This window comes from Pteropus medius, unplaced genomic scaffold (assembly GCF_902729225.1).
Source record: "Pteropus medius unplaced genomic scaffold, Ma_sr-lr_union100, whole genome shotgun sequence".
In the NCBI taxonomy this organism is placed as follows: Eukaryota; Metazoa; Chordata; class Mammalia; order Chiroptera; family Pteropodidae; genus Pteropus; species Pteropus medius.
The window spans coordinates 4,033,687-4,044,050 of NW_024350921.1; the positions used below are offsets into that span (position 1 = coordinate 4,033,687).

At 46.2% G+C, this 10,364-nt stretch overlaps 1 protein-coding gene across 1 annotated transcript in view; it reads right to left on the reverse strand.

The window, feature by feature from the left end:
- UXS1 (UDP-glucuronate decarboxylase 1) overlaps positions 1 to 6,167 on the reverse strand; it is a 101,654-nt gene extending 95,487 nt beyond the window's left edge. The window contains exons 1-2 of the mRNA XM_039840081.1: positions 5,973 to 6,167; positions 2,358 to 2,520 (exon numbers count right to left, since the gene is read on the reverse strand). Coding sequence (XP_039696015.1) covers positions 2,358 to 2,520; positions 5,973 to 6,070 — 261 coding nt within the window. The 5' untranslated portion in view covers positions 6,071 to 6,167. The remainder of the gene's footprint in view (positions 1 to 2,357; positions 2,521 to 5,972) is intronic.
- Positions 6,168 to 10,364: the final 4,197 nt, after the last annotated feature.

A 10,364-nucleotide genomic window follows, 5' to 3' on the forward strand; every position in this document is an offset into this window, starting at 1 on the left:
AGATTATGTTAAAGGATTTAAAAGTGAAGTATTCTGTCTGCAATTTCAAATATTTCAACAAAAAAAGTATAAAAACAGAGAAAGGACAAATGTAGCAAAAAAAAAATAAAGAAACAACTGGTAAATCTAGGCAGAGGACTATTTGGGTATTTACTGAATTATTCCTTCGCTAGAAAGAGTAGAAAATACAGAAATGCTTAAAATATTGAGAGTTAGACACAATCTCCAGGTTGCCCCTCCCAACCCCTAAGGAGGGAAAGGAGCAAGAGTCAGGCTCTGACCCATAGGTCTGGGGACCATCCTCAGAACCCGCATTTAACCAACGCTGGCTAAGTCTCGATGCTCCCACTATTCTGGAAACATCACCTATTCTATAGTTTGCTTGCTTGTTTTTCCCTGTCTTTTCCCCCTAGAGCATCAGGATGGTATCTAACTTACTGTGTCTGCTCCCTGGCAGCAGGCCAGTAAATGTGTACTGAGTGAATTTAGGAGGGACTGATTAGATTAAGGGCAAAACCACCCCCCAACAAAAGTCTCAACTCCAAGAAGTTTGAAGTCTATTATCATAAATGAAAAGCTAACATACATAATTATGCTTCTATATGATTTTCAGGGTTTAATTTTGTCTTCTTTTCAGTGGAATAACAGCGACAGGATAGACTAGAAAGGTACCACAAATACAAAGTCATTACATCCATGACAAGCTAAAAATTAAATAAATATGACTAGATATCACAACTCTAGTTTTCAAGAGCTGAAGATGAAAAAATAGCTGCTAAATGCCACTAACTCATCAGAAAATAGATTTCTTTTTGTTCTTGTTGTTTAAGACACAGACCTAGGTGGAAGGGAAAAGGGGAACAAAATGCTGCTGGAAGATGAAAAAAGGATGATTGAGGGCAGAAGAATTAAGAGAATGAAAGGCCAGCAGTGGGAAAGGCCCAGTGATATCCCGGGAGGGTTGAGAACAGTCATGCCAGGTGCACCTGCACATGGGGTAACAAGGCAGCTAAGACAGGAGGTTTGACTCAAATCTGTCCAAACAGCAGTACAACTGCCAGCTTCACTTCCTGCCCTGGCATATGATGGACAGTTCCACCTCTGCAAAGGGCAGAATAGGAGATCTTGGACTGGGGAGTCCCATGTCCAACCGGGACAATGATCAAGGTACTATTCAGCTCACTATCCACTGGACTCCCAGTCTACAGGCCACCAGGCCTCCCAGTCCAGCAGAGGCCTACAAGAGCATCGGTCACCACAGCTCAGAGGACAGACCCACGGTATTGAGGAAAGGAGGCTCTGCCAGTGACATAGCTTACAGTCAAGGGACAGCTCAGGGCTCCTCACCCAAGAGTCCTCCACTCAAACACCAGCAGATGACCTCAAGTCACCAGAAAGCTGAGGAAAGCTTTGAACAAGAAAGAAAGAAATGACCTGGAGGAAAGAGAATCTTCAGTGAGAAGAAAACTGAACAAACAAAACTATCATGAAGAGAATACAATCATGAAACAAAGACCACATTTTTTAATTTTTTTAAAATTCAGAAAACAAAGAACACTTGTAAGTGAAAAATGATAGCAAAAAATAAAATGTTAAAATCTCATTAGAAGAGCTATAATACAAAGAAGAGGAAGTTTCTCAAAAGTAGAGCAAAGCTTAAAACAGGAGAAAATATGAAATTAAAGGACAGAATCAGACAATTCTACATCAGCATAATAATATTCCAGAAAGAGAAACTAGAAAGGAAATAACCAACGAATAATTCAGGAAAACTCCAGCACTGAAAAATTCGAGTTTCTGGATTGCAAGGGCTCAAAAGTATCCAGAACATGGGTACAAAGGCACCCAGACCAAGCACGGGGACAAGTAAGTCGGGCAGGCTATCCACAGCTGCGGCAACAATTAACCCAGGACCCTCAGAGGCTAAGAGCAGCAAAGATGGATTCTTCAAGTTTATTTCACTCTAAGGGACGAGGAGAGGATGGGGGCAGAGGGAGACTCTGCACACTGAACACTGTCATCTGGAACACTGTAGAAACAAACTTGAGTTCGCCACTAAACACTGAGCTCAGAAGTGAAGGAGACACCCCCTCTGCCCTAGGCATGGTGATGATATGAGCCTGCCCAACCCCAGGAGTGAGGTAAGGAAGGGGGCGGGACTGAAAATGTGTGGCACACACCACTATCATAGGCAAAAAGATCCTAAAATCTTCCAGAAAGAAAACGCAAGTCAAACACAAAGGGACTGGCTTGAAACTCCTCATCGACGCTAGAAGCCAGAAAAGAGTGGAATAATGCCTAAAAACTTCTGAAGGAAACTTTTTCTAGAATTCTACATGATTAATCTATCAATTAAATGTGAAAGCAGAAAAGACACTTCTGGACAAAGTCCCAAAATGCTCCCTCCCCGCCACCCCGTGCACATTCAAGTGAAATACAGAAGAGGATGTCAGGGGACAGGAGATGTGTGATGAGCAGAGCAAGTCCAAGGCTGGGCCCTTCTTCAGGAAGGTGCCCCAACTGAGCCCTGTCGATCTGAGCATCTTTCAGGAAGATACAGGCAACCAACAAAGTATTTGGAGTTCAATCAGTAATAACACATAAAAAACAAAGTAATTTTTTTAAAAAGCCAATTATTAGCTCCAGGGGAAACAAAAAGTTATGTACAACATGGCTCAGTATGAATGACATTTAGTCATACGCACGAATACCAAATGCTGATCTCCTCAAAATTCCACCAAACTACTTGGAGGTGGTGAGCATGGGTTCGGAGGAAAGAAAATAAACAATCAACTTCCAAAAAAGAAAGTCACTAGGTAATAAATATCTACAAATGGAAAATCAAGAAGCATATCATTCTATGGCACAAAGGCAAATACCAAAATAATCGCCTAAGAGAACTGCTTGCCTCTGGGGAGGGGTAAGTAGTGGCAGGGGACACTGTTTTGCCTAACAACCCCTGCAGAGGCTATACGACTATGTGCAGGTTAAAAAAACACTAAAGGTACCTGAAGCTGAGTCTGTCAAGGAAGCTACCTAGTAGGTGGGCAGGATTGTCAAACAATCTGAGCTCTTCCAATGAGATAATAGCATTGATCTAAGTGCCACAAGAGTTGAAACATTTAAGACATGTTCCCTGTCCTCAAGGATTGGGGATTTTACTGAGAAGAAATCATGCATGGAAAAGAACTCGAGTGCAATGCAAGGTGGCATATGCTCACCACCAAGCATGGTACAGGAAAATTATGGGTAGCAATAAGAGAGATTCTGGGCCCTAGGAGGCAAAAATGACTCTGAGAAAGAGGAGGCAAAAGGAGAAGAGGTGGAAAGAGGAAGACTAGTAGAACCTGAGAGAGGAATAGGGGGAGCCCTTCAAGAAGCGGGACTAGCTAACAATGAAAGTGAGTGTAATTTGGGAATATAGACAGTTTTGTCAACAGAAATTGCTACTTTTAATGGGGGAGGGAGGTCACGATTATTAATGGAAAAGCAGAGACTGAAAATTTCAGAAGTCACTGTTAACTTACCACATTTTCAGTGTCCTTGGACACTATCAATCAGGGGCCTGTAACATTTTTCCTGCAAAGTGTCTCAGATTTACCTCCCCTGCTCATTAGTAAAACTGCCTCCACCCAAGTCTTAAACCTCTCATAGCTGAAATCACCCACTTCACAAACTGGCACAAAGCCTCTCTTCCAGGCCTGCTCAGTCCCTGTGTGGTGGAGCAACCCTGTCACTATACTTCCTTTTCACACTCCAAAGTCATTACCCTTCTTTGTATTCCCAGACACTCCCTGCTCTTGGCTGCCACAGGACCTCTGCACACGTTGTTCCTTCCTTTCCAACACATTCCCTCCTCTGCCTCCCTATTAATTCCTACATATCCTCCTATTCTCAGCTCAGACGTCAATTCCTCATGGAAAGAAATGTCCCTGGTTGCTCAGGGGTCCCTGTTATAAACTCTTTGCTTCTACCAGTTTATAATTTAACCCTCATTTGGGTGATATCTAAATTCACAGCCACCTCACCTTCTAGGCCAAGTGGTTCTCAAAGTGGGGGCCCCAGAAACCAAAGCAACAGCTTCAGCTTCCCAGGCAAAGCTATGAGAAATGCAAACAGTCAGGCCCCGCCCCAGACCTACTGACTCAGAAACTTGAGGTGGGAGGCAGCAACCCGTGATTTGCAAACCCTCCAGAAGATTCTGAGGCACACTCCAGTTTGAGAACCACTAGATTCCAAGACTGCACAGCCCAGGTGTTTTGCACTCCTTGGTGTCCCCTGGTGCCAAGCACAGCGACAGACAACAAGGACTTGGTAGGATTTCCTGCTGGCATCCCTAGATCCCCTACGTTATTAATTCTAAATCCATCTAATTTTAGAAGCCCCCGTAATCGGCACTGAACCTGCTGCATACCTCTGCTCTAGGCTTCAGCTCCCCAGCCTTTCTGTGTTCAAAACTTGGCTCTCCATAACTTGTCATCTGTGTGAGCAACCATCTGTGTGAGAAAATTAGAAATTTTTCTAATTTCTCTTGGCCCTAATTTTCTCACCTCTAAAATAGAAATAATCATAATACCTACTTCCTAAGACTGTTGAGCTAACTAAAAGAGACAATGAAAGAGACTTGTGCCTGCACAGACTTTGTAAGCGTTAAGCAAATTTAGGAATTGTCATAACAATAATTATGCAACTTTAAGTGGTCTTTCCCCTTGGGTCTCAGCTTTCTTACCGCAAATTGACCACACAAACGTCCTCCCTTGCAAACTATTCACATCTAAACCCACTCCCGGCTTGAAACCTTGCCTAGCAACCAGGAGCCCTGCTAGAGCTTCCTCAGCTCCACCTCCTGGAACAGCTGGACGCCATCAGACAGGATGGGTCTTAATCACACGTCTTCTTAATGCTCAAATGAAGCCACCTTCCTGAGTACCCCTTCATCTCGGGAATGAGATATTGGTAACTCAACCGGTTAGCAGGTGGCTTTATTTCAGTGTGTACTGTCTGCTGGCTAGGTTTCAAAAGGAGCTCACACTGGGAGTTATTTCTAGGGCAATTCTGTTACTTGGTAAAGTATTAACAGCAACAATTAAAATATATTCCCATTGAAAAATTTTGAATCAAGAAAGGAAAAAAAGAAAGAAAAAGAACGGCTCCAGCCTCTAAGAAGACACAGGGTCCAACACCTGCCCTGTCTCGGGAGCGGCGGTGAGGGATGATAGAGACGAGAACTTAACACACGGAAGCGCCTGCCCGCTGGGCCGGGGCGGGCTAGGAGCGCCAACCCGCCGCGTCGCGGGAACCCCGCGAGCCCACACACCTGAGAGCGGCCGCTGTCTGGCGGGGGCCAGCAACCCTTGGCTCCCCGATAGTTAAATGCTGAGTAATTTTCCTGCCGAGAGAACAGTCGGAGTGGGGGCTATGCCAACGACAACAGTATTTTTATCCTACTTAACCAACACAGCACGGCGGCGCGGCCGCGGGCGTCCCCAGGGTGTCCCCGTGCGGCACAATTCGGAATCGCCAGCTGGGACCCTCGCCGGCTCCCGGGGCGACGTGGACAGTAGTCCTACGCGTCGGGGAGGGGGAACTTGGGGCAGTGGGCTGGGGCCGTGGCGCGCGGGTTCAGCCGAGGACAGCGGCTCCTCCGCCGCGCGGGGCTCGGCGGTCACCGCGTCCTGGGGCAAGGACCCCTCTGCCGGGCCTCCGGGTCTCCGGGTCTCTGCGCCCGGGCCTAAGCAGTCAAGGGTCTGCGCCCAAGTTGGCCGGCTGTTTTGCCGCAAAAGTGGGAAGGACGAAAGGGGTCCGGAGCCCTCGCGAAAGGGTGAGAGCAGGAAGCACAGGTCCCCCCGGAGGGAGAGAGGGAGACCGGGCTGCGGAGCCGCCCTGGGGCCGCACACAACTCGCCGGCCCCCGGACCCGCCACCGCGGTGCCCAGGAATGAATGAGGCTCCCCGCCAGCCGCCTGCGCGCACTCACAGGCGACGTAGGCGATCAGCGCGATGCCCAGCAGCAGCTTCATCCTCCTGCGGTTGACGGCAGACACGAGGCGCTGGAGCGCCTTGTTCACCATCCCCGGGGGCGCGCCGGTCCAGGGCCCTGCCGCGCGGGGACCCGCCTGCTGCACAATGCGCGGTGGCGGTGGCGGCAGCAGCTGCGGCCCGGGAGAGCCCCGCCCACCGCCGCTCGCGAGTCCCGCCCCGTGCACCGGGTTTCCTGCCGGCAAAATCACTGCGCACGCGCGACCCCGCCCCACCCCCAACCCCTCCCTCGCCTCCCAACGCCCCTCCCCTCCGCCTTCTCTCCGGTCGGGCGCCACTCCCGCCGCTCTCACCTCGGTTTTCGAAGAATGTAGCTGGAAGGGGTGGCTGGGCGGACGCGGCGCATGCGCCTACTGGCGTGTTTTCTACGGAGGTGCCACTTGCGCGGAGAACGGGAAAAGTGCGTGCGTCCCCAGATCGAGGGCAAGGCCGTAGCCGCTAGGTTTCGGAGCCCAAGCCGACTGGTGAAATGCGGTGGGCAATCAGATTATGGGATGGAAAATATTTATGCTAAATTTGGCCATGTCTTTGAAGTTCTTTAAACGCCTCCCTTAATTGACCAGTTCTCTGGGCTGTTTTGTTGGCTTCTTTAGTTACAGTAGTGGCAACAAAGATTAATCCCCTAAACACTGCTGAAGTCAAAACCCGGTGCATTTTTTTCTCTGTTATGATTGGCATGTCTTTTAAAAATAGTTTATTATTATTATAACAAGGTAATACTAGTGGTATAATTAGGACAAACCAGGAAAAGAAACGGATGAAATCATGCTTTGTCTCTGTCTAGAGAAGAACACAGAACATGTCATCATGTATGTTTGTTTCATTCCAATCTTTTTGTTGAGTGTATATATTTTAACATAGTTATGGGGGTGAATTGTGGTGGTGCAGTGATAGTATATGTGGTATCTGAATTTATTTCTTTCATAAGCATTTATTGACTGCGTCCTACAAGCAAGCAGGTGTGTTAAGGGATACGCAGATATCAGAAGTTCATCATGAGATACACAGAAACCCTGGGCTCATAGGGGACGGAAGATGGTACACACAGATCTGTGTGAAACCAAGTCAAGAGAGACTCCAGAAAGTGTTGTGGAGCTGCAGACTAGAAGTGCTGATCTTCAGCCACAGGGAGAAATCAGAGCAGAGAGCAATGTCTCTGACCTCTGACTGCCAAGCCCTTTTGCTAAACTTAACAATGAAATACCTTTCTTTATGAGAAATGTCAGACAGAAGCTGTAAATAAATTTCAAGTATATTAGGTTATAGGCGGGAGTTGATAGGTATCTATCAATTCAAGCAGGCTAGAATTATGAAATACATGCTATTTCTGTACAAAACTCCTTTAAAACACAGGATTCCTGGTTGAGCGTTTTCCTGCCACCAGACACTATTGCCGACTTCTCCTGCCCCGTTGGATTATCAGCAGCTTCAGGTAAAAGTGTAACCACTGTCATTATTATCACCAGAAAACTGTTGGTGGCCCAAACCCCTGATTTCCAGCTCAACCAAAGCCAGAATCAGGGAGTAAGCAATAGTGAGTTTGCACCCAGTGGCAGTGAGAATGCCTGGGGGAAAGGAGATGCCGAAGAGGGCCTCTAGGTTCAGCAGAGAAACCTTGGGCTCAGGCAGATCTATACCCTGTGTGCTTTTTCTCTTTTCCCTTCTTCCAACCAGCCCATCCCCACCACCTCATCAGGTTCTGGGCTCTCACCCCACTCCACTTTGACCTTGCTATCTACTTCATATTCTCAATGGATATGTGAACAAGAATATTTTCAACAATTACCAGTTACAAGGCACTTCATATATTTTCAACAATTACCAGTTACAAGGTTCTTCATATATGGGGTAATTAAAAAATTAATAATAATATAGCTCCTCTCTTAGATTGTTAAAAACCTAAGAAGAATACAAAACCAGCCTTTGTTAAACTTCTACCATGTGCCAGGGACTCTTATTTGGGAAGCTTTCATATGTTACCTCATTTAATTCTGTAACAGGCCAGGGATGTTGGGTTGCTGCTGTCTTTAATAGATGAAGAACTTGAAGCTCCGAGACCTTGGTCAGTGTCCATGTAGCTGTGAGTGTGGGGCTGGGGGTTAAACCCATGCCTTTTTCCTACACAGGGATGCTTTTCTGTAGGAGACTAAAGACGTGTGTAGAAACAACTATAATTCATAGCAGGAAATGGGGAGTGCTGTAGGACAGGCTCAGATGGATGGCTAAGGAATTTCACAAGAGAGACATTGCTTCCAGGGAGCGTGCCAGCCAATCGGCTGGTACAGGTTCACTCAAGCTGAGTGTTAGGGACTCCAAGTGGGAGCATTGATACTATAGAAAGAAGCCATTGCCATAAATCAGGACTTTTGTTTGTTTGTTTTTGTTTTTTTAGCACACCTCTGCTTCCAGGTGAGAACAGTCAGAAGAAGGCCTTGCCAAGCACGTGGTACGTGACTTGATTTTCAAAGCGGGAGTAAGACTTCCTCATATACATTGGGCAAGGGCATCCCTCAAGAGCCCTGGGGAGGGAAAGGATCCTATAGGGCTCAGTGGAAATCTTTGGCTGGAGGAGCAGGGAACAAGAGAAAGTATAAATAATATTGGAAAGGAAAGACTCTGAAAGGCCTTGAGGGGTAGTAGAAACCAAGAGTCACTCATGCCCTCATCAAGGGTGACTTCCATGGCTGGTTATTCACCAGTCTTCTCAGCTTCCTTCTGCACTTCTGAACTCCTTGCTATTGTGCTGGGGCTGGAGTGTGTACACTGCATCTTCCAGCTCCCTGGTAGGCTCTGCAATTGCTTCCCCTTCTAGCTCTTCTTGCAAGGCTATTACTAGTGGTTGCGGGAAGTTGCTAATATTGGTCATATCCATAGTGAGAGTGGGTGCTTCTGGATCCCAGAAGCCCAGAGGCAGCACCTGTTTAGAGATCCATCCCATTAGAATCAAGGCCTCTGTTCTGGGCCGATTCACAGAGAACCACTCATGAGAATTTGCAGCTTCTGATCTCTGGGCATCACTCCCTTCTTGCTCCTCTAGAATCCCTCTGTTCTCTTTTGCTCTTTCAAGAGCTTTGTAACCAAACTCCTATGTTAAATTCCTTTTGTTTGAAATACTTAGAACAGTTCTCCTGACTAGACCTTAATGGACACATCTTCCTCCAAGAAATTGAGAAAAATTGGTCTCAGGTCTGCTCCTGAGTTGCCTGTCCTAAAGCTGCTCCTCCTTGCTATGCCGGCTCTGTTGTGGGTTATTGCTGTTTTCCTTCTGGTCATTGACCATAATGCCTGCACTGGAGTCCCCTTCTAGAGGACACTATACCCTTCCATGGATCTCAGAAGAGAGATAGAGGGGACGTAGGCCCCATTGCCCTATCGCTTTTTTCCCCACTCTGCCTTCACACCAGAATCGATAAATGCATGAAACCTTGGGGAGATTGGAGGGTTTAATATCACATCAACATAAGGAACTTGCAATTACATGTCTAACATTCCCATTCCTATGAGTCTTTTAAAAAAATAGATTTTATTTTTAGAACAGTTTTAGACTTGCAGAAAAATTGAAATGATACTCCAGAGAGTTTCCTACCCCACACTATTTTCCCTCATTATGGACACCTTGTATTGTTTACGACTGTACCACTTCACATTAATGGTTCACACTGCCAACATGACTTATGACTGTTGATGTGGGCCTTGAGCACTTGGCTGAGGTCATGTCTGCCAGGTTTCTCCACTATAGAGTTACTCTTTTTCCCCTTTTCATTCTGCCCTCTTTGGAAGAAAGTCGCTGCACAGCTCACAGGTAAGGAGTGGAGAGTCATGCTCTACTTTTTTGAGGGTATAGTATACGTGCAAATTATTTAGAATTCTTTATTGAGGGAGATTTGTCTTTTTTCCCACATTTACTTAGTTGATTATTTATATCAGTATGGACTCACAGATATTTATTTTATACTTTGACTTATAATGTAATACTACTTTGTTTATTTTATTGCTAAAATTCTTCCAGCTTGAGTCATTGAAACTCTTTCCGTTGGCTCCTGTGCCCCTGTGATATATCCACATCATTGTAGTTGGTTTTTTAAAGCATTTCTGGCACTTCAAGATACTCCAGGCTCATCTTGTATATTTCTTTCCCCAGTCCTCGAATCAGCTATTTCTCCAAGGAGCCCTGGTACCTTTACCTAGAGAATGGTACTGGAAACCAAGACCTGGGTGCTAAATGTGTTGGTACTACTGGGGTGGTGATATTTTCAGGCCTGCATAGATGACATATATTTTAGGCCTTCAGTTGATATTGATGACAATATCAACAAATATTTCTAT